Source organism: Oreochromis aureus, linkage group 18 (assembly GCF_013358895.1).
Source record: "Oreochromis aureus strain Israel breed Guangdong linkage group 18, ZZ_aureus, whole genome shotgun sequence".
Classification (NCBI taxonomy): domain Eukaryota; kingdom Metazoa; phylum Chordata; class Actinopteri; order Cichliformes; family Cichlidae; genus Oreochromis; species Oreochromis aureus.
Window position 1 is genome coordinate 7,852,998 of NC_052959.1, and position 23,174 is coordinate 7,876,171.

At 45.4% G+C, this 23,174-nt stretch overlaps 2 protein-coding genes across 3 annotated transcripts in view; both read left to right on the forward strand.

Moving 5' to 3' along the window:
• LOC116335266 (protocadherin-8) overlaps nucleotides 1-14,434 on the forward strand; it is a 39,568-nt gene extending 25,134 nt beyond the window's left edge. The window contains exons 2-4 of one of the 2 annotated variants that reach the window (XM_039602667.1): nucleotides 10,693-13,222; nucleotides 13,334-13,559; nucleotides 13,671-14,434. In XM_039602667.1, the coding sequence (XP_039458601.1) occupies nucleotides 10,775-13,222; nucleotides 13,334-13,559; nucleotides 13,671-14,023 (3,027 nt within the window). In that variant the 5' untranslated portion in view covers nucleotides 10,693-10,774 and the 3' untranslated portion in view covers nucleotides 14,024-14,434. Of the gene's footprint in view, nucleotides 1-10,678; nucleotides 13,223-13,333; nucleotides 13,560-13,670 lie in introns of those variants that run through there. The other variant, XM_039602668.1, reaches the window with a different exon arrangement.
• An 897-nt stretch (nucleotides 14,435-15,331) lies between these two features.
• On the forward strand, nucleotides 15,332-23,041 carry LOC116335260 (leukocyte cell-derived chemotaxin 1). Its single transcript, XM_031758908.2, has 7 exons — nucleotides 15,332-15,986; nucleotides 16,211-16,351; nucleotides 17,382-17,522; nucleotides 18,073-18,186; nucleotides 21,013-21,163; nucleotides 21,552-21,670; nucleotides 22,294-23,041. The coding sequence occupies exons 1-7, from the start codon at nucleotides 15,915-15,917 to the stop codon at nucleotides 22,513-22,515; spliced, it is 960 nt and encodes a 319-aa protein (XP_031614768.1). The 5' UTR covers nucleotides 15,332-15,914; the 3' UTR covers nucleotides 22,516-23,041.
• Nucleotides 23,042-23,174: the final 133 nt, after the last annotated feature.

Genomic DNA, 23,174 nt, shown 5'->3' on the forward strand with positions numbered 1-23,174 from the left:
GCTTAAAGTATAAGAGCTAATAAGCCTGAAAAAAATCATGTTTTTCTTCATGATGAGAATCATTCTGCAGCAAAGTTAGTCTATGATAATGAAAGGAATCATTAAAATTAAATGTTGGAAGTTCACACGGTATGAAATGACTTGTTTGTTAGACCGCGGGTGGAGTTGTTTGATCTCGTACAAAGGAACTGATACTCTGAGCATTTTATGTCTTGGATCAGTATGAGAAGACACTGGAGCGGAGTGGCGCCCGTGTTTTGACAAACGCAGCAGGTCACAGTCTGTCATGATGAGGGAATCTAACGCATGGGCGGCAAAGCAAGGTGTGAACTCGGAAAACTACCAGCACTGTTATCACGCCAACCTGAGCCAGCTCCACTTCCTGAGCAGAGACTTTAAAATGCAGTTAAAAGCTGGAGGGGGGGGACTTTATTTTACATAAAATGTGGCAAAGAAAGAACTTTCCCTCTGAAACAAGCTGTTTTTCAAGAAATCTACAGAAACTGCCCGTGTAACACGACTAAGTGATGCATCAAAACAGCCTCAGACCGTGTTTAAGGCAATATAGCAGGACTAAAGCACGAGCCTGTGTGGACAGCTGGATTGATTCAAATCTGTTCTGTCACACGGACGGCTAAAATCTTTTGTGCAGACGTGCCTTGAGCGCCTGCAGCCTTGCCAGTGGTCTGTGAGGGTGTGCTAAGATTGTGCTAAATGCTAACAATTTGCAAACGCACTCCCAGTGGCAATCCTGAGACACCCACGTTTAGGAAGTATTATTTGTCATACTCATAATCATACAACAGCTTGTTCACATCCTAACATTGAAACTAAATAACCAAACAGAGTAATGTTAAAGATCTGCAGAGCTTTATAGGAAAGCCAAGCCATTATACTAATCAATCCAAATGTCAATTAGAGAGAAAGCCAACAGTGTTCATCCTTTAGGTACTATAAATGCACAGAAATGCAGGCCACTCTATCTTCATTAGATGTTTAAATAGAAGAAAAAAACTTTTTCACAGAGGCTATTTTGGCATGAAATGCTCTGTAAACACGGGTGCTACTAATGACAGCATCCTGTAGCTATTATATCTAGCTACAGGATCTTCATCCATGTGATCAGTGTGTCTATGAATTGCTACACTCTGGTGAGGCTCCCTCAGGAAATATGAAGCCTCGAACATTTAATTTCCATTTCTGGTGAGTTGTTTTTTATGCACTAGTTTGTACCTCTACCAGCACCAGGCTGTTCTGGGAAGATCTTAGGGAAAACACCAAAGCTCGACCTAAACTTTACACATATCCTGCATTATAATGCACGAGGCTCTCAGGTACACTGCACTGCTTTCAAATAATCACCCACAACTTTTCTCTACAATATTGTTCCTGCTGAGTGAACACGCATGCACACACGCAGCCAAAATCTCTTATGTGTTTGATGTGCACGTGAAACATGCTAGAAGGTTTTCTGCACATGTAAATAAAAAAATGAAATGTTTATTTTGACCTGGTTGTGACTAAATTCGTTCTCTCTGTGAAAACTTCCAAACAATCCATTCAGCAGTGGGTCAGGTGAGGTTGCACATCAGTGTAGCCACGCTGCGTGGACAGAAATCTGTGAATGCTGCACTTTGTCACATGTTGATTTTGTTATTATTTTCAGTGGCAGTCTCACACTTGTCAGCTCTAAATAAACACGTGCTGATCTGTCTCTGAAGCAGCTGTTAAAAACTTGTTTTTCCTTCTTTTTTTCTTTTTGAAGCAGTGCTGCCATGCTACAAATATATTCTGCCTCCATAGATTCCAAAATCTCACTACCACTGCTATTTTTTTCGGTCAGCTCATCTGTATGCTGTTTTCAGCGCACGTGGACCACGCAATGAGGAGAGAGGTATAGGGGAGTCATAACTTCACTTGAGTGATATCCAGACGCCTGCCATTCCCTCCCTCCATGCTTCTCTTAACTCATCGGCTCCCATCTGTTCCTCTGAAGCACCGCGCAATCTGGCTCCGTGCAGCCATCAGGTGTGCACACACAGAGGCCTCGAGCTTTTCGCAAGCTCCCCCATTCACTAACTTTTAGTTCCTGCTTGTCTTCAAAAGAGACGGGAATGAGGCATTTGAAGAAGCTTTTATTCGCGAAGCATCTTCAGAGGAGACACACAAGCAAGCCTCTAATTCCCCAGATTCTCCCGCTCTACGAGACTGAGTCAGGGGCCGACCTCGGTCCCATGTAGCCCCCCATATATCGTTCCATTATTCAAGGCTGATGTGTGAATGTTTATGTGCGCTCCTCCTGACCTCCCCTGAATCCCCTGCCTCAGAATTGCAGAGTGATGGAAAACACTCCGAGACAAAAGCGGATGAAACTGAAAAGCAGTGAAAGGGAGAGGTGGAGGGGAGGTGGGAGGAGTTTGGAATGGGGGGAAATTGTAGGGAGTGGTGTGAGCTTTTAAATCATCATTGGAAACTCATTAGAAAGCTGGCGGGACCGGGCGGAGACGGCCGCACAGATTGCGCGCTCCCGAGCACAATACTGGTAATGAAGTGGAAGCGAAGAGGGAGTGTTCGCGGACAGATTTCTTTACACTAGTTACTCCACTGGCCCTAAAGTTTCCCCACAATCTGTGTGCGGGGTGTAAAAGCTGTATTCATGAGATGTTAACCGTTTTGTTTCGTTGGGAGGAATTTATTCAAAGTGTTGCAGCTATCAGCGACAGATGGGCTGGAAGGTGATGGATGTGCGCAGAAGTTAACTAAGAGAAAGAAAGAGGAAAGGAAGGGACGGAAAGGGCAGAATGAAGGTTTTATGATACTGGACGTTTTCAATCCGGTGGCGTTCTGGTGCCAGTCTATTACCGCTGCTGTAGTTACATGTAACTCACTGCCTTAACTGTGGCCTGTACAGAAGTTACCAGCGTGTCCATTTAACAGCCTACATTATCGATTATACTGAATCAGTTAAGAAAAAGCACAGCCTGTGTGGTTTGTGCACTTAAATCTGACCATCATTAATTAACAATTCACTTAATAACAGGTCTATAAACTTGGGGCTTGGCGAGAAGGATTTTTATTGTCCTACTATTCCAGTATAAGTGGCGCACACGAGAAGTCCCTTTAAGATCTTAAGGTTTAGATTGAAAAAGATGGGTTAGAGGCAAAAACACTGTTGTATCATTCTTAATGAGCCGATGAGTCTAAGAGCCCAAAGAATTGGAGGTGCAACTCAGTTAGCATTTTTTTAACCAAAAATATCTGTCTGAGTCCCAAACTAAAAACTTACACAGATAGCTCACAATTTTGGAACAAAGAAGCAGCAAAGACAAGCTGGAATACAACCTATTAAGGACCACACAATGGCTCCAAATGAACCCGCACGCCCCTTTATCATGAATCCAATTTCGATAAGAGTTCGGGCATCACACACATTCAATGGCGACATTTAACTAAAGTGCGCTCCTCACTTTAAGACCCTTCTGCAGGGCCAGTGACACAAGCTCCTTGAGTGCCGCAGACCGGAGCGTGATGGACGCATTCACTCTTAATCATTTTCATCAATAGACAGTGAGGCCATTACCCCGGAGAGCGCCTGGAGTGCGCTACTCTGGTGGAGAGGCGATAATTGGATAATTAGTGCTGGGAACCAATTAGGGCTCCGTGGTTGTGATGGCACGCGAGTTAAGCAAAGGTTAGCACTGAGAGAGGATGGCTGGTGGGGGTGGGGGGGGTCAGAGCTCTGATCGATTATCTCAGACCCCCTCTCCCTCCTGCATACAGGCACGCACATCTTTTCTTTCTCACCTCCTGCTCTCTCACTCACTCTCTCTCTCCTTCCACCGCTTATCTGGTGGACAAAAGCGACCAAATCGCCTATTTCCATCTCAAAGAGTTAAGCCCCAACAAGAGGCACGGATCGGGCGACCGGATTCAGACCCCAAATACCCGGCGATCACTAGAGCAAATGGAAGCACAATGCCGAGGAGAAGAAAGAAAGGGCACAGGCAGAGGGAGGGGAGGGGTCCTCTAAAGACATATTTATATATGTTAAAGAAAATGCTAATGTGTCCCGTGAAGAATAGAGGGGATTTCGGAGACTCACTCGAATACTGCTATTGTTAAACTCGCGTGCAGACGTGTGAGATTGACACGGTGATCACGTGAGAGACTTCTTTCTTTTCTTTTCTCGTTTTTTTCTGGTGTGTGTGTGTGTGAATCGTTAGTGCGTGAGGATGCATGAGTCTGTCCAACATTGTTTAAAACAACAACAAAAAAGTCTGATGCACGCGCACGTGCAGAGACGTTTAATCCACGAGGCGAGACTCGACATCATTTGATTTCTCTGTCCTTCTGTGTGCGTGAGAGAGAGAGAAGTCCTGTGTACTCTAAACAGAGAGAAAGGAGAATAAACAGGACGGTTCCCACACACAGCCCAGCATTACTAGCCTCAAATCAAGCCTCCCTGCCTTCAGTCTGGGCGGAGCAGACTGTTCACCAAGCTCCACAAAAATATCAATGTTTAAAAAAATATATTAAAGCTGCAACATTATTAAAGCTGGGATAATGCTGTTTTGTCCTACAGTAAATTATCACTAATCTTAATCCATTATCTTTTATCTACCGTAATGCTTCTGTTACATCACTGTACAGTTCCCGTACACTGTAGTTTCCATAACTTAAAGAAATTATGTAAGTAAAGCGTACTTAAGACGACCAAGTTATGACACCTTACTCATTGTATGAACACAGTACCAAGAATAACTTGATCAAATGTTGAGCAAATGTTTATTCAAGTTCAACTAAATTAAAAAAAAAAAAATATGGTCACTTACTGTTTTTAATTTTCCTAACACACAAATTAAATGCACCTGAATCACAATATGCTTTATCATCCTTGAGCTTAAGAGATTTCTAATACAACAACACTTAATCAATATAAACACTGTATGTAAATGTAATTAAAAAATAATAATCAACAACACTTCCTGTAATGGAGTTAAAATCAAACCAACTTTTATTTTCAAATGCAAAAAAGTATATCAGCAAACATACTGGACGCTGTTCTGCTGAACAACAAACAAATATATTGCCACTATTGCAGCTTGTGCTATTTAATAATATTTTTTAATATTATCACATTTTAAGTTTGTATTTATTTGTTAGAACACTTAAAACTTTAATAACCTTACAAAGAAACAAAGTTTCAGATTTAATTATTCTGAAACTAAGTTTAAGCCTCCCATAACTTTTATTGTAGTTACGTTATTGACATAATCAATATAAAATGTATTCATTGTTCAGCCACACGTGCAGTCTCTAGATCAAACACCACATTTGTTTTGAATTTAAACACAGAAGCTTGGTATGTTGTAATATTTTAAAGATGGTTTGCTTCCCGTCTTGGCATTACTGCCTGAATGACTGTGATGAATGCAGGTCATCTAAATGTAATTGCATGAAGAAAGTCTTTAACATTGTCACAACTTCCATGGCTGTTGATTTGTGTTGGAGATGCAAAGACTTTGAACCTGCAGGTGACCATCTTCACTGACCACACCATCTGTGACAGAGCGCTCATCTCTCCTGGTGTCCTGCAATTCTTTGGATTCTTTATATTTGCCCTTCTTAAAACATTTTTTCTGCATTTGCTATAGAACAGACTTCAAAATAGACAATCAAGCTGCATTATTACACTGCTGCCAAAAAATATTGTAAATGTGACATAAACAATTATACCATCCATCCATTTTCTTCCACTTATCTGCAGTTGGGTCACAGGGGCAGTAGCCTAAGCATCCGTGATCTCGTTCTTTCAGTCACTAGCCAACGCTCATGACCTCAGGTGAGGGTAGGGACGTAGATCAACTCAGCTCTCTCTTCACCATGACGGACTGGTACAGCATCCACATGACTGCAGCTTCGGCCCCAATCATCTGTCAATCTCTTGCTCCGCTCTTCACTCACTCATGAACAAGACCCTGAGATACCTAAACTCCTCCACTCAGGGCAGCAACTGGTTCCTGTCCCAGAGTGGGCACTCCACCATTTTCCAGCTGAGGACCATGGCTATAGACTTTAAGGTGCTGATTCTCATTCCCACTGCTTCACACTCGGCTGTGAACTTCTCCATTGTGAGCTGGAGGCCAACACCTGATGGCTAACCAAGCCCAATAAGACTCCTTCTTCAGATTTCACATTGATGGCTCTCTTCTGGGCTTACCATCACAACAGGCACCAACCACCTTGCGCCCAGAGCTCCTTGCAGCAGCCTCAGCCATGGAGGTGCAGACCATTGTCCATTCTGACTCAATGTCCCATTCCTCAAACTGAGAGTTGAAGATCTCCTGAACTGGGGCCTCCCCAGTCCACCCTCACTGTTTAGGTGTGCCAGGACTATCCGGCATGCTCCCCCAGCACCTCATCCAACTCACCACAATGTAGTGATCAGCTGATAGCTCAGCTCCTGTCTTCCGCCAAGTTTCCAGAACATACAGCTGCACATATCCAAGCTGTTTATTGAGGTCAACCTCACACACTAACACAGGCTCCCTCCCCAATATCCCCCGAGGTAACATTCAATGCCCTCCTCGTCAGCCTCGATAACCCTGACCGCCACCAAACACACAATAATGCCATGAAAACAAATTTTTAAAACTATGCAAACATGGCCACTAACTTTTCATTCTGAATGCCTTCATTCTAGATGTAAAACGAAGTCAGTATTTTATTTTAATTACATGGTATCTGTATGCCTTTCATCTCCAGAATAATTTGGGCAGAAAATAAATTTCACTTCACTTCAACTTGCAGACTTCACTATATACTGTGCAGACAGTGTGGGTCCTCTAAACTAAGTTTGTGGGAAATGATCTTTCAAGAAATGCAGACTAAACTGTTGTTGCTTGTATTTACTTACACAGCATGTCTTGTAGAATTTACTGGAGTCAACACCGAGTACTGCTGGAATTCCTTTGAGGACAACAGCATAGTGCAGTCATATTTCAAGTCTACAAACACAAGACAGGAAAAGATCAGTAAAGAAACAATTTCCCCAAGCCAAAGCACAAATCAAAAGGAGGTAAAACAGGTTGGTATAAAGTATGATTAAACTTCAGCATGATTAATATAAATCACACTGAAGATTACTAACATATTGGAAAACTAGAATACTTACCGTTCAGTTGATGTTTCTGTCCAACAGCTGCATTTTTAGACTTGTAAGAGTTTGATGTAATGTGGAGAGTGCTGGTCCAGAGCCTCAAAGAAATCTCTTTCACAGTCTGATTTAATATTTAATGGGTGTGCAACCATTATAGCTTACAACATAGAAAGTCAATGTACAACCAAATTAGACTAGCATGTATAGCACTTATTAATAAAAAATAGTCATTTAAAAACACCACCTACTACTGTATCTATATGTGTGGTACTGCCACCTTCAGCTTAAACCTAAATAGATATGTGTTAAAAAAAAAAAAAGATCACATAAATTAAATGTAATTATTACATGCTTGTTTAAAAAGTTTCAAATAAAATGTCCAGATAAAACATGTGGCAGTGCTTTAACACTGTGGCAACAGTATAGAGTAAATGTACTTAGTTACATTCCACTCCTGAAAAGCAAAATTTCCATCTCATAGCTTAAATAAACTGAGTTGATCACCTTTTTGAGTTACTGGTAACTTACTTAAACTGAGTGATGATAACAAGTTGATAAAAATTGAGTTCAGTCTACTTAATATTTTTAATTAAGCACATTATTAGGTTTTACAGTGTATAAGTGACTACAAAACATGTGACCACAAATCAAACCAAACAGAATAAACTCAGATTTATCATATAATGAGCTTAGACCCATATACAGTACCATCCTTCTCATTTGTTCCTCAACAAGGAACCATATGGTTAAGTCCCACATGTCCTCTGTGTTATGCATAAATGTACATGAGGGAGTTATCATTGTTCGAAAACCCACAGAAGTTCTTTTAATAAGTTCTTGAGCATCCTCAGAGTGTTCCCTGCAACTAACAGAGGAAAATATAGGAATCTTATCTGAATGTCCCACATGTCCTCTGTGTAATGCTGCAGTGTAAGCGTGGCATAACCAAACTGGAACATCTTCATAACGGGCTCCTTATCACGTGACAAACTTAAACTCATATACCGGCATTCTTATTACTTCCTCAACATAATATTCTTATCAGTGAAGTGGTACTCTAAGCATCCTGTTACCTATTCCACCGTAACTACAAAATAAAACAAAACGGATTGTCCTACAACAAAAGTAGACTCATATGATCTTCATAGTGTCATCAATGGGAAAGTTTACTAGATGGCATAAATGTCCTCTTCATAATGTTTTTTATCTAAGTTTAAAATAACATAACTGCAATGCCTTCTTAAAATTGCATAGGGAACTAATAGGGAAGTAATTTGCAAAACGTCCCTAATGTTCTGTGAAGGTTCAGGATGTTTGTCATCTATAAAGAACCTTTACAATATAGAAATTGGAAACATATGAGTTGTAAAGCTTTGAATAAAACCTTTTTTATGGTAGTTAGAAAGGTTGATTGTGCACTCAATACACAAAAAAATGAATACATGATTTTGTCCAGACCTTTTATAGAGTCTGATCTGTCCCCGAGGGTTCATGCAGTCAAAGGAATTTAGCACATCCTGGGTGTTGTTGGTGCCTGATTGGAAAGTGGTACCAATATTTCTATAACAGCCATGTAGCTTTGCAGTAATTCATCAATCACAGAGTGATGTGCGCTTATCGTTTAGGACAGGCCTGACTGTGTCTAACTCTGCAAGCTGCTTGACTGGATGTTGTCCATTCAGGTGTCTTCTATTTGACTTTCTGTGGCAGATGGGTTCTTTATAGAACATGCCAAGTGGTATTAGCTTCCACTGCAAGGCAAGTGTTGCCCCTGAAAAAGCGTGAGGGGGAGAGGAGGAGGAGTAGGAGGGTGAATGAGGAGAAAAGAGAGCGAGAGAGAGGGAAAGTGAGTCCAGTGGGCAAGAATGAGAAAATCCCCTTAAAGATCCGTGACGGGGCCCGGTCCCTCTCTCTAAATGTATTTTAATAGAAGGGACCCTGATGTCCAGGGCAATTCATCTCCCATCTCCATGTAATGAAAGGAGTCGTGGGGAAAGGGGGGTGGAGGGGATGGTACAAAGGCTACATGTGGCTTTGCCTCATTATGCTGCAGTTAGGCAGGGCTGTGTGGAGGTTGCAGGGGGTTAGGGTCCCCACAACTGGCTCAGGGGGCCACAATATCGGCATGGGCGCCTGCAAAAGGGAGGCCCTGCCATGCCATTATCCCACCGCTACTAACGAGGGCTTCATGGGCCTTTGATATAATCTCACTATTGAAATCCTGATAAATCCTCCCCGCGTTTACAGCCAAATCCCATTTGTAACGTGTGTGTGTGTGTGTGTGTGTGTGTGTGTGTGTGTGTGTGTGTGTGTGTGTGTGTGTGTGTGTGTGTGTGTGTGTGTGTGTGTCGTTCTCACCTGCGCCTCTCTGTTCTGGCAGCCGAGGCCAAAGAGAGTCGTATGTTAAATCGGGACGTTACACTGGCTTTAATTAAAAAAAATCCCCCCCGCTCTATCGTACAAGACATCTCGTGAGAAGATCCGAGCTGAGACAGATTTAGAATAAAAATGGATGCTTAAGTGGATATAGTCCGTTTCCCGCCTCAGATATGATCTGATAGGAAAACAATTACTGGATTACAACACACAGGGGGGATGAGTGAACATAGGGCAGAGGAAATTTATGGAATTTATTAATGATAATTTTTTTTTTTTTTTTAAAGAAAAAAATTAGTCTCCTACTTTCAGTTAAGCCACATTTCATTTTGAGTCCTTCGGCACGCTGAGCTGTGTCAGCATAATGAGTCTATCAAAAGTAAACTACGTGAAATCCTCTCTATCCGCCTGAGCCCCTCAGTGCCAACACAGAACAAACGGTGTCATATTTCCTGCATGTGTTAAGTTATTGTACTGTATCAGAGATGGAGAGGTCACTGGGGCAGTTCCCCCTCCCCACCACCACCACCACCAGTGGCTGCTTCCACTCTGACACAGGACACGCGTGCCTGATGATCCGAGCAAACAGCGTTTGAACATAAATCCGTTGATACTGAAATAAGGCTTGTAGAGGTAAAGCATCCCGAGCAGACACTCCTATTCAAATGCTTTGTCCTCTAGCTCAGGGACACTGCGCATCTCCGTGGCCCCCCTCCCCGCGTGTCGGTGCGCAGACTCATTTAACAGCCCGAGGAATATAAACAAGCAAAGGAAACTATAGCAGTATTAAATCAAGCCCCGCGTTTAGCCCACATATTGGGAGCCAAGTTTCTCCGCACAGTCCAGGAATCTCTAAACAGGGTATAGAGGTCTTTCTGAAGTCCCCCCCTCTCTTTTCCCCCCTCTATCTCAAAGCCCGGATTGGTCACAGTGAGGCTCATTTGCATGCCTCGCCGTATAAACCCTCCTGCAGACACTGCAGCCCTCTTGCGCTGAGAGAGCAGCACACCTCCAGTCGAGAGAGAGCGGAGCGCATCCAGATTGCGCATTGAAAGACATATGGAATATTTATTGCGGGCTTTATCTGAACAAAAAACAACCCGGAGAGTTGATTAGAGGGCGGGAAGAACTCTTGTTTTTGTTTTTGTTTTTCTCAGGTGCGTTTGGTTTAAACTTTGAACTGGACTGAGTGAGGACGCTCTGCTGAATTTCAGAATATTTAGGAAAGAAGGTGCCAAGATGGGAGAAACAGGGTGGAACGGGCTGTTGGTGCTAGTGTGCGCCTCTTTGATAAGCCTGGCTGCTGTGACACACGGAAAGACGGTGAAATATCAGACATTTGAGGAAGACGCACCGGGGACGGTGATTGGAAACTTAGCCAAGGACACTTCTTCCTCTGCCTCTTCTTCGAGGAACAGTTTCAGGATGATGAAACAGTTCAACTCATCTTTCATCCGTCTGAGAGAGAGCGACGGGCAGCTGACCATAGGAGAGAGGATAGACAGAGAACGGATCTGCAAACACACCCTGCACTGCCTCATCGCTTTCGACGTGGTCAGCTTCTCCAAAGAGCAGTTCAAGCTCATTCACGTTGAGGTGGAGGTCAAGGACATCAACGACAACTCTCCCGAGTTTCCCCGGAAAGAGTCGAGTCTGGAGATCTCCGAGAACACAGCGGTGGGCACCCGGATCCCCCTGGACTTTGCCGTGGATGAGGATGTTGGGACAAACTACATCCAAAGCTACCAGATTTCTGTTAACAGCCACTTTTCGATCGACGTGCTTAGCAGGGCCGACGGGGTTAAATATGCGGAGCTGGTGCTCATGAAGGAGCTGGACCGGGAGACGCAGGCTTCTTACGCGCTGGAGCTGGTCGCCATGGACGGCGGCAACCCGTCCCGCAGCGGAACGACGCGCATAAACATCAAGGTGAAAGACTACAACGACAATAGCCCGGTGTTCGACAGGAGCAGCTTCTCCGTGGACCTGCCCGAGGACGCGCCGGTGGGCACCCTCTTGCTGGACCTGAACGCCGAGGACCCGGACGAAGGGCTGAATGGTGAGGTGGTGTACGGGTTCGGTCACCAGGTGCCCCCGGAAATACGACAACTCTTCAGAGTGGACAGAAAAAGCGGGCGGCTCACTCTGGAGAGCCCGGTTGACTTTGAAAGTAAGACCACGTACGAGTTTGACGTCCAGGCCACTGACCTGGGTCCGAACCCGAGCCCGGCCATCTGCAAAATTGTCGTGCAGGTGCAGGACGTTAACGACAATGCGCCGGAGATCTCAATCACCCCGATGACGTCCATCACGGCGGGAATAGCGTACATAACCGAGGCGGCAGCCAGAGAGAGTTTCGTGGCTCTGGTCAGCACCTCGGACAGAGACTCGGGCGCTAACGGGCAGGTGCACTGTACGCTGTACGGACACGATCACTTCCGACTGCAGCAGGCGTACGAGGACAGCTTCATGATTGTGAGCACCAGCCCGCTGGACCGGGAGAAAATCCCCGAGTATAACCTCACAGTGGTGGCGGAGGATTTGGGCTCCCCTCCCTTCAGGACCATCACTCAGTACACCATCAGACTGACGGATGAGAACGACAACGCGCCGGTGTTCAGCAAGCCTGTGTACGAAGTGTCCGTGGTGGAGAACAACGCGCCCGGCGCGTACATCACCACAGTAGTGGCGCGGGACGTGGACATGGGGTCAAATGGGAAGGTCACTTATAAACTGGCGGACACTTATTTCATGGGCTCCCCCATTTCCACCTTTGTGTCTCTGGACCCTGCCAGCGGTTCGCTTTACGCGCTCCGGAGCTTCAACTATGAAGTTATGAAGCAGCTGGAGCTCCGAATCACGGCCAGTGACGCCGGCTCCCCGCCGCTGTCCGGCAGCGCGAGCGTGTACGTTAGGATAGTGGACCAGAACGATAACGCGCCGTACATCACTCAGCCGGCGCTCAACAACGGCTCCGCTGAAGTCCTCCTGCCCCGGGACTCACCGAGCGGCTACGTCATCACCCGCGTGGAGGCTCGGGACGCAGACGAGGGCGTGAACGCGGAGCTGTCCTACGGGCTGGCCACCGGCGAGCCCTCCGTGTTCTCCGTTAACAAAGCCACCGGGGAGATCTACCTGAACCAGGTGCTGAGCCATGACGTGGACGAAACCCTGAGCGTGACCGTCACGGTGAGTGACAACGGGAGACCCGCACTCACCTCCACAGCCACGCTCCACTTCCTCATCATCGCGGGCTCCCCGCCGAGCGACAGAACCGTGTACCAGCCGGGCGGCGGGGAGGAGGTGCACGCGCAGTGGGACCTGTCGGTGGTGATTATCGTTGTCCTCGCGGGGAGCTGCACTCTCCTGCTGCTCGCCATCATCCTCATCGCCACCACCTGCAACCGGCGCAAGCGGGACAAGAGCGGAGATGACAGCGACTCGTACGGGGAGAAGGGCACTCTGGAGCGGGGTAGGAGCCACGTGGTGGACAACCCGCTCCTGCCTCTCCACGGAGCCGGGGGAGAGGCGGGTTTTGACGGACAGTCGTACAGCAGCCAGCCAGGGGCATTCACCTCGGCTCACCCTGGGGGCAGCGACATGTGCTCGGCCTCGGAGGACGGCAGCGAAGTGCCCTGCGTGTATGACTCAGACAACAACAGCAAGCTCCGGGGGAATAAACACGAGGTGAGATGCACCTTTGGGACAAGCGTGCTGGGGGAGGGGAGGGAGGAGGAGGTTGCACACAACAAGCAGACACTAACCTCTGTTTTTCTATTCTCTCCCCCCCTCCTGCAGGGCTACTCTACTCTGCCCGGGTATGGGAATGGCAAAGAGGCGGTGAGGCCCATCACCATCTGGAAGGGCAACTCTTACACCACCATCTCTGCCAGGGACCCAGCCTTCAGTGGCAAAGACAGTGGCAAAGGGGACAGTGACTTCAATGACAGTGACAGTGATGTGAGTGGAGACACTGGCCTGAAGAAAGAAGGGGCAGCAGTTCCTCCCATGGGTGGCCAAAATGGTAAGAGCAAGAAAATTAACTCAAGCTAAAACTATCATCAGATGAGATGTGAGCTAGGTGGTGTGCACCAATCTGAATCTAACCCCACCTTCTTACCCTCCTCTCTTCCAGCTCTGTGGGCTTGCACCAATGAGTGTAAGGTCCTGGGTCACTCAGATCGCTGCTGGAGCCCATCAGCAGTGAGAGCCAACGCAGCCCCATCTCCGGCCCCGACCCTCTCTTCCTTCAGCAGTCTCTCCAAAACGGCCTCTCTGCCCCGGGATCCTCACCGCAGGGACAACTACTACCAGGCCCACATCCCCAAAACTGTGGGTCTGCAGAGCGTGTACGAGAAGGTGCTGCACAGGGAGTACGACTACGTTCTGGTCACTCCACCCAGACCTGTGAGGGTGCAGGAGATCAGCGATATAAGCATCCCCGTTTACACCCCGACCCCAACACACTGTCCCAACAATGATGACTAAAATAGACAGCTCACTCGCAAGGAACTATATAGTGTGTTCAGACTTTTAATTTATGATTAACTGACAATGAGAACAATGTAACTATTTGCTGTGGAGAGTGTGCACACGTTGATGTCCCAAAATTTCATTTGTTTTAATGTAAAAGCCACCTTTGAAGTCCATCCAATCACTTTGTGACAACTTGCTGGACCGGATGTGTATAATATGCAAGATTTGTACATAGAGAGATTTTTATTTTTATAATGAAAGTATAATGAAGCAAAAGATGTGTACATATGAATTGTAATTATCAATCTTTATGCATGCTTGCTATTTAAAACGAAAAATGGCCCAGAATCTGGTTTCATGGAGGGCTGGTGACCAATAATGTATCAAGTTGACAACCACATAAGGAAACGGACTTGAATGCAATAATTAAATAACTGTACAGTCTTTTTTTTATCATCACAATACGCTGAAAGGAAATAAACTTTAAATTGTTCTGAAAAGTGTGAGCTGATTGGTAATGAGGGCAAGCAAGATGACCGTTTTTTGGTGGGGGGAAGCGTGGGGGGGGGGGTTGTTGTTGTTGTTGTTTTGTGTGTTTTTTTTTTGCAGGAGCATCAGTCTTGTAAAAAACCAACAGGTGTCGCTGTTATTGCGGTAGTGAGCCTCTGTCCTTGCAGCCCGCTGAGGAAGGTCAGTTAAGTTTTTTCCCCCCTCTGTGAATACGATTTTCGCTGGTGAGATGCCAGAACAGTCGCCAAGGTTTTTTCTTTTTTCTTTTTGAGCAAATCACTCTCATGCATATCGAGCAAAGACCTCCATCGTTAGTCTGTGCACTCTTTCAGGCACTTAATAACTACATTTATTTTCACGGGACCTGCATGCTGATAGCACACATGAATTAAAGATATGTTCAGGTTTCCTTTATATAAATCATTAAAACCTGGAGAGCGCGCTTATGTGTGAGGCTCATACTGACAGGGGCTACGCGTAAAAGCGCGTCTGCTGTTTGCCTTCTGAGCTTCCATACATCAGAGGATCCTAAGAATAAGTTTGACGGTGCACACAGGCATCCAAGAGCACCTGTGCTTTTTTCTTTTCTTTTTTTGTCAAAGTACATGAAGTCCTTGTGGGGGGAAGCTTTCCTGTTATCCTGTCACGATGTTTTTTGTCGATCTGCCAAATGCGCACCGTGCGCCCCTTACGTAATCCCATCATTATCATTCATGGATTCGGGGCTCTTTTTTTTTTCCTTTTTTTTTTTTCTTTTTTAATAACAGCAACCACAGCCCTGGACGCAGACAGGGGAAAATGCGGTGGGAATCTGTCCAACAAGCTGCTGCCTTTGCACAGTGCCGTGTAAATACACCGTCTCCAGGGTGGGAAAGAAAAAAAATCCATGCGACATTCCGCCAGAGTCACCTTTGACCCCGAAACAGCCTGTAGAGGCTTTGAAAAGCAGCGAGAGGGAGGAGGATACGGTGTGTGTGTGTGCAAAGGTGATACGGGGAGACAACCCCATCCTTCCCTCGTCCTGCCGAACAGATCTCACGGTCTGAGGTTGTCACAAAGTCATATTAAATTCTGAGGATCGGAGCAGGAGTCAAACTCATGCAAGCTGCATGAGCAGCCTATACGAACTTCAAAGAGGGAAAAAAATCATTAATTTTTTTTTTTTTTGACAGAAGGTATAAAACAACTGGCTCATAAGAGGTTACTGCATGTGATGGTCATCAGCTGGAAGTTTTAGTTTTATAGTCAGGAAACTTTCAGCACGACAGCAACAGAAAAGTGGACTTGAGTGCCTGCGTGACTGAGGAGTGTCTATCCTCCCCCTCCCCTGAGAGAGCGAGAGAGAGTGAGAGAGAGAGTGGACTGGGGTCTCCTCAGGTGTTTGGCTTCAGTCATGGCTGAGAACTCAGAGAAAGTACCGATTGCCTCGGCGGGACCAGAGGACCTGCATCAGTTCATGCCTCCGGTGAGTTGTACAGTCCAGCCCGGCCTCTCTGCTCCATGATGCAGGCTGTCGTACGTGTGTGTGAGTGTGTGTGTGTGATCCAGTCAGGGTTCAAGACCAAAAGCTGGATAGATAACTTTGAATCCCCTAACTGCTGCACAACCGTAACGCTGTGTTATCAAGAGTTAGCTGTGCTGTTGTGCCATGCTATCATTTTTAGAGGGTTGCTTGTTTTTTCACCTTAGGCCTACTCCGCCTTGGCGGTCAAACCCGCCGCCACCGGCCGCCTCCTGAAGGCCGGGGTCGCAGTGCTCATAACCGGAGCCCTCCTGCTTCTGCTTGGAGCCGTCGGAGCATTCTACTTTTGGAACAACAATGAAAACCACGTAAGAGTGTTATATATATATATATATATCATATCAACTTTTAAACTGTATGAAAATATTAGGGGGAATCAGCATCTTCAAAATGATCTTAAACTACTTAAAAGTTATTTTTCAAATATAGTTAACACGCAAGTGAATATATGGAGCATTCCAGCTCAGAATCTACGTTTTTTGATTTGCATATTCCAGGATCTATTTAGATATTCATCAGATCTTTATGTATTACTAGGGACTGGGTGCAGCACAGCCTCCAAAGACCATTCCCTCTTTTATCCATGCACAGCCACCAAACACCCATTTAAAACAAGTGTCCCTACTACCAAAGAAAAAAACAGCTCCCACACTCTATAAAACTAACATCCCTTAACTGAAGACATTGTTGAAACAAGCTGTTTGAAATTAGGAACAAGTGAAACGCAGTCATCACTGGTAGTTTTTTCTCCTTCTTCTTCTTCTTCTTTTTAAACTTGTTTAAATTAAAAAAGTCTCTGCAGACTCAAGCACTTCTTCGAGATGGGTTATTTTTGCAGTGTAGGCAAACAGTAAAAATGTAAATGAAACACTCCCATTTCATGGTACAGTCTGAGGCAGAGCTTGGTGAATGGAGGCGTTGTGTGCCTGTGTGTGCGGGCGGTGTATATAGAAGGACCTTGGCTGGGTTGGAATGAGGGGTGGGGTTGTGGGAGAGTTTTCAGGGTCCAGCTGATGCTCCGGGGGCAAGAGGTGTAAGAAATGAGAGGCCAAATTTTGCTTTCTGAGTGTGTTTTTCTCCCAGTAAGAAGTTAGAAAATGTTATTAACGCATGATGGAGAGGCTCTGTAGGCGGGTAATTACATTACTGGGGAGCTGTGAGGGTACTATTCTTCTGACGAGCATTTGAGAAGGAAAAAAATGAGGTGGTATGTGCGAGGAGAAGTCACGGGGTGAGATTAGAGACGGAGGGAGAGTGAAAGAGCGAATGCCTGGGGTGGGGTGAGTCTCAGGACTTTCATACCTTACATGCCAGTCAGAAAAGCTTGTGTGTGTGTAGGTCTACAATGTCCACTACAGCATGAGCATCAATGGCAAAGTGGAAGAAGGTTCAATGGAGATCGACACTGCCAATAACATGGAGAGATTCAGCACCGGCAGCGGAGCGGACGAGGCCGTGGAGGTCCATGACTTCGAGATTGTGAGTTCAGGTCAACGTAACCAGATGAAAAAATATATATATGTAAATGTGTATCAGGAGGCTGTTTAAAGCATCAGAGGAAAAGTCGATCAGACTGGTGGAAGCCATCAGCTCATTATCACGGAGCAGAAATTAAGAACAAGCAGGCGAGTTATCCCCTCAGGGGCAATCAGTGTCGAGATGCACTGTCCCTCCAATTTTCATTACGTTCAGACTGGTGGTTTTTGACCTTTAATTAAAGTGCCCCAACCAGGCCAATCAGACTAGTGAAGCAGCAGTTTTAGCCTTTTATGTATTAAAATTTTGACCTTTTTAATCACAGTGTCCCCTGTGATTGTATTTTCTCAATCTGAGAGAGTGCTCAAATTTATGACTGCCCTAAATTCGATCAAAACCTGACAGATTTTATTTGTGATATGTTTGTGATGGAAACCTTCAGACTGTCAATGGGGGAAATAGGTTAATGTCCTCAGAAGTTAAGTTAGGAGGCGTAGTGTACATCTTTTAATTTGTGTCCCCCATTCCCTGATTTTTCAAATTCTTTATCCAGGGAATCACAGGGATCCGGTTTTCAGCAGGAGAGAAGTGCTACATCAAGACACAGGTGAAAGCTCATCTACCAGACGTGGAGGCTCTGAACAAGGAATCAATGACGTTTGAGCTGGTGGGTTGATTTTATGCTGTATGTTTTGTTACCAACAGCACTTTTTTTCTCAGTACAGGCCTACCTTTAACTGAAACGCTCACGAATTTGTGTTTAGTTATGCCTCCGTATTTTCCAGATATCACCAGTCACTTTGGACTTGCTTCTTTGGGCTTTTTTGTTCTTTCAAATAATAATAATTTCAATTATAGTGAATTATTTTTCCTTTACAGACAAAAACTCCTCCCTCTTCCTTCATTCAAATAGATAGGCAGTGTCGCGTGCTGGTCCATCACATTGGTCCATGCTACAGTATTGCAACTCCTGTTTTCCCATGAAATTATGGCCACACCTTTATGACCTTCAGTAATCTCCAAGTTTTTCTTTAGAGTACCAGCTGTTGCAAATTTTAAATCATGCCATGAGATGGGTGAGTTTCTAGTTCTCAAAGAGTGGTCTTGACCCATATTTAAAGGGTGTTCGATATAATCTGAAATATCGTAAAATTAGCCTGAATCAGTGACAAAAAAACAAACAAACAAAAACTGCATGTATGAACAACAACACAACATACCGTGTTGCTCTCACTTCATCCTTGAGCCATCACAGTTGTGACATATCATGCTAGTTTGTGATAAAACTGGCACGATATGTCTAGTTTCATCACAGATACATCATGCTGTGGTGTGTAGCTTAGCCAATTAGCAGGCAAGCTAGTGGACAGGTATGGAGAACTATTTGAATCAGCTGTTACAGTCAGCTGAGCAAAAACCCAAAGCAGTGAAAGCTAGTGTAAACGTTACGAGGGCTTCTTTGTTCCTTGTAAATTTGAGAGCTCCTCTGTTATATGAGCAACCACAAAATACAGCAGCAATCCTGAGGTACCCCACAGGGTCGGCAGTTATAGCTTTTTTGCTCACTTCTCCAAAAAACAGTCACTGAGTCTGAATTTCAATGTCACTAACATTTGTGTAAAAATGTTGTCAAATTAATAGCATTGCTTGGTTATAGGAAACTAATTAGTATACAAAACAGTAGACTAATTATTAAATAATAGACGGGGTCAAACGTTAAGCTAACGCTACTAATATTAAAGTTGCAAAACTTTACTGTGTCAAGCGTTTTAGCATTTAACTTAAAGTAGCACTGCTCGAGCAGGCTTACTGTTAGCACACTGTTTTATCACACAGGAGCAAACAAATTTGCCCCTTTGGTTCTTGAAATGAAAAGCATTATTTTGACTTACTTAAAACATGACAGCTAAAAGAGACACATTTTGGGGGAGAATATGCTAAAGCAATATTTCGAATTACTCAAAGCACTTTTCACTACAAGTAACATTTCCCTTTTCACACATACTCATACAACACTTTATTCTCAAGCGCTTTAACTGCCTTCTCATTCAGACCCACGCCTGCTTTGAATCAGTTCAAATCAGGCAAAGCAAAGATTATCACTGATGTCACCAGTTACACTATAAAAAGCTCTCATAAAGTATTTCTGTTTAGCGCGCTGTGTTCATTCGATCTGATGCTAAAATCGTGAAGCGCTCTCCAAGCCACATATGCGACTTTTGTGTGTGGCTTCCCATCATATAACTTGGACTCTATTAAGATTTAGAAATAAACCCAGCAGGTCTTCACTCAATATGAGGATTGTAATCACCAGTGCCACAGCTTGTGATTGTTCAATTGAGGCTGTCTGATAATTAAAATCATTTAGTTCTGCATAAGCCTCACATCCACATAAATCCACATCAACCAAATCGCTCTCGTGAGCACGCGGCTCATAGGCGCTCGCCTGTGCACGCGCACGGGCATGCCGGCGTGCACAAACACAATTAATTATCACGCAGGGCTGCTCTTATTGCCTCTATCTGCCTCATAAACGATCATTTATTTCACGTTTGCGCTTTTGTGCGTGTTTGTGTTATTGCCTCACTTTGCCTCATAAATGATTATTTGGACGGTGTGTGTGTGTGTGTGTGTGTGCATGCATTTGGAGACATAGAGATGTTGTTATAATGGTTGCCGCGGGCTGGTCATTTGCTATAATTTAGAGTGATGGCAAATATGGGTTAGATAAGCACACACACACACGTCTCCTTCCAGAGAGAGAGAGAGAGAGTGGGTCAGATAAACTCTTATCAGTCAGTCGAACAGTGAAGAAGGACCCCCGCTTTTATTTGTCCCTCCAGCAAATCATTTGAGCTGAGAGAGAAAACACACACACACACACACACACACGCACACACACGCACACACACACACATGCACAGACAGAGCAGCGCTTCTAAAAGGTTGGAGGATAACAGTCCATAAACATGTCTGTGGCTAGTGCAGCGCAGCCCTCAGGAACAAACGCCTCTGGGCAAATTCATCCCCACAGAGCCGCCTCCACCCCACCCCCACCCGTGCCTCACCTGCCCCTCCTTACCTGCAGGCTGTGGATACAGAGTATGTATGTTTATTCAGTGTCTCCTCTGCAAACCTCATTAGTTTATCTGCAGAAACCTGCAAATTTAGGACATCCAGTCTCTCCTTCTCTTCAGAAGCTGATGAGTTCTGACACTGTGTGTACAGCGAGACGTCAGCGCAAAAGGGAAATGTGTACACTAAAGCCTCAAGGGCTCCCTTTTTACTACTCTGTTTTATGTTCACATAAAAGCACTAACAGCGCAGTATTAATTCAGATTAGACTTGGGCAGGATGCAGAGAGTGTGGACTGTTTAAAGCATAACAAGATACATGAATGAGTGTGATGTTACACCTTTGGCAGCTGTGTGTGTGTGTTTTGAAAGATTTTTACTCGCGTATCACTCTCATCTGCTTTTCCCACCCAAAAAAGGAGGATGAAGTGATCCCGGCCAAGTTCGACGATGATCTGATCTGGGTAGCGGCTGAAACGCCCCTCTCGGACTCTGGCTTCCTCAGCAACAAGATCAAGGACTTGTGCGGCGACCTGCCAATCTTCTGGCTCCGTCCCACCTTCTCGAGTAGTAAGCAAACAGATTTTTCAGTGGTATGGATTGTTTTAAAAAAAGACAAGAAAACAGTCATTTTTTCTTGTTTTTACAAAAAACAAAGGGGATATGGGTCAAACAGTCTCAAGCATTCTCATTTAACATCGCAGCTGTTTAAGCTACAGAGAGAGAGAGAAAAACAGGCTATAAAGAAAGAAAGGCAGAAATCCTTTTGAAGTTTCTGAGCTGCTGAGTGTAGAATTTTTAGCGTGCTGAGAGGTCAAAAGTTCTCAAAACACAATTTTCCTTCTGCTTCAGCTGCGGACTTCAAAATGCTGCCTGAGAAACGGCTGTGTGCCACATTAGTGCCATTCTGCTCCTAGATTTGGTCTGCTGTCAGATACTGAGAGTGTGATGTGTGCAGGCGGTCAGAGGAAGAGGAGGGCTGCCCCCCGTCAGCGCCGCCAGGCAGCCGGAGCCGCAGGTCAGGAGGAGGTGGAGGAGGACGTGGAAGCAGAGTTCAACCCTGAGAACCCCTATCAGGTGAGTCACACACACAAATGTGACTCACACGGTTCCTCTTTTTCTTCTTCTCTTGTGTTTACGTTGGGCCGCGGCGTCGCAGCTGTCCGATCAGATCTGAGGCCTACCTGAGACGGCTTTTCCCAGCGAGGGATTCTCACAGCTGTGCGAGCGGCAGCAGATGCCGGGGTCACGGTGGAGGGCCCCGGATTGTCACTGCAAATCTGAGTGTATGCGTGGGCGTGTTGTCTGTGCGTGCGGTTTTCTGTGTGTGGCTGTCCAAAGCATTCCTTTCAGCATTGAGGCTGTATGAATAGCAGCCCCTTTGCCCCTGCTAAGCACACACAGACCCCCATGCATACACACATGCATCCTCACCCCTTCATTACGGGCCCCACTTTCTTTTTTTCCTAATCCTCCACCCCAACCCCACCAAACCCATTCCTGACAACCACAGAGGGGGGTAAACAGCAAGCGCCGTTTCTGAAAAAAGAAAATATTTGACAACAAAAACCCACATCAGACAACATCCCCCCCCTCCCCCATCGCAGCCTGTCGGAAATCCATTTTTAATTGGTTTGAAACGAGCTTTTGCCGAAGAACGCCTCACTCTGACCGCTCTCCTCTCTTCTCCCTCCTCTCAGAGAGGCCTCGAGGGCGAGCAGGACATGAACATCGACCCCAGGCTGGACCACGAGGGCGTGTGCTGCAGAGAGTGCCGCCGCGGCTACACCCACTGTCAGAGGATCTGCGAGCCTCTCCAAGGCTTCCACCCGTGGCCCTACCACTACGGAGGCTGCAGGGTGGCCTGCCGAGTTATCATGCCCTGCAACTGGTGGGTGGCACGCATCCTGGGTCTGGTGTGAGCCTCCCTGCCCCCGTGAGAGATGGTAGAGTGCAGGAGGGATGGGGGAGGAGAGATAGGAGAGGGATAAAGTTTAGAAAAGGAAGACGGTGGCTTCTCATCCTCAGCAGGTTGCTGTGACTACACATTATCAATGCATGGTAAAGAATCTAGGACAGTCATGATCTCACACACACACCATACTCTTGAAGTCCATCAAGATCACACAGCTTATGATGTGCAGCTCTACACCACATAAAAAGGTAGCATGTAAAACGACCCGCATTTAGGAAAAGCAAGGTGAGCTTGTATTTTTAGAGCTGATAAGCAGCATTTTCGTTCATTTTGTGCTTTCTGTAAATAAATGTGCCTTCAGCCAATAATAGCCGGCTTAACTCGCATCTTAAACGCATGTTTTCCAGCCCTTTATCTCTCTTTCGCCTTCATGAGAAGCTCTCATTAAAACAATGTACTGCACGCATCGTCTCAGAAACTTTCATCTCCATGTAAAGCATTGAAGAAGTGATCTCAAAGTGCAATATCACTGAATAAACTTTTTTTTTTTTAAGTAAACATTAAAGGCGTCCTCCTCTCTTCCTTCTCTAATTGACCAAATGACTTTCTAGCCCGTTTGTAAATACACGCCGTTCACACGGGCGAGTTTACTCGGGATCACCCTCT

Excerpts from the sequence above, each read along its gene's own strand:
- LOC116335260 (XM_031758908.2), top strand. The coding sequence starts at position 15,915 with ATGGCTGAGAACTCAGAGAAAGTACCGATTGCCTCGGCGGGACCAGAG. Across the intron at positions 18,187-21,012 it reads AATCAATGACGTTTGAGCTG|GAGGATGAAGTGATCCCGGC; the intron begins GTGGGTTGATTT and ends CACCCAAAAAAG. Across the intron at positions 21,671-22,293 it reads ACCCTGAGAACCCCTATCAG|AGAGGCCTCGAGGGCGAGCA; the intron begins GTGAGTCACACA and ends CCCTCCTCTCAG.